Source organism: Wasmannia auropunctata, unplaced genomic scaffold (genome assembly GCF_000956235.1).
Source record: "Wasmannia auropunctata unplaced genomic scaffold, wasmannia.A_1.0 LD324008.1, whole genome shotgun sequence".
NCBI classification, from domain to species: domain Eukaryota; kingdom Metazoa; phylum Arthropoda; class Insecta; order Hymenoptera; family Formicidae; genus Wasmannia; species Wasmannia auropunctata.
The window spans coordinates 1-429 of NW_012038882.1; the positions used below are offsets into that span (position 1 = coordinate 1).

The following is a 429-nucleotide window of genomic DNA, read 5'->3' on the forward strand; positions in this document are numbered from 1 at the left end:
AGTGTTTATAAATGGCAAAAATATAGAAAAGCACTTGAGCAGTATTAAAAACGAATTAGGACTGTGTCCTCAAGAAAATATGGTTTTTCCAGATTTGACTGTATTTGAACAAATAGAGTTCTTTGGCTTGGTGAGGATAATAACAATAATTTTTGTGAAATAAAAGCAATTATATCAATAACATATTAGTTATCTGTATATAATTTTTATGTTATGACAGTTGAAAGCTGAAAATAAAACCAGAGACAAAGTTCGGGAGGATATTCGTGCTTTGCTTGCTAAATTGAAACTTTCCGAGAAGAAAGATTTTCTACCTAGCAAACTTTCTGGTGGTCAACAAAAAAGACTGTGCCTCGGAATGGCTCTTATTGGCGATGCTAGTGTAAGTTAAAAAAAAAATATAATGAATAATGCGTAAATATATTATGA

The 429-nt window shown here is 30.5% G+C and overlaps 1 protein-coding gene across 1 annotated transcript; it reads left to right on the forward strand.

Annotated features, from left to right (window-relative positions):
- Positions 1-7: 7 nt before the first annotated feature.
- Positions 8-382, forward strand: LOC105460341 (ATP-binding cassette sub-family A member 10-like; the record flags this gene model as incomplete). Its single annotated transcript, XM_011706787.1, has 2 exons — positions 8-130; positions 221-382. Coding segments are annotated over exons 1-2 (213 nt in total), but the record flags the coding sequence as incomplete, so codon positions are not given.
- Positions 383-429: the final 47 nt, after the last annotated feature.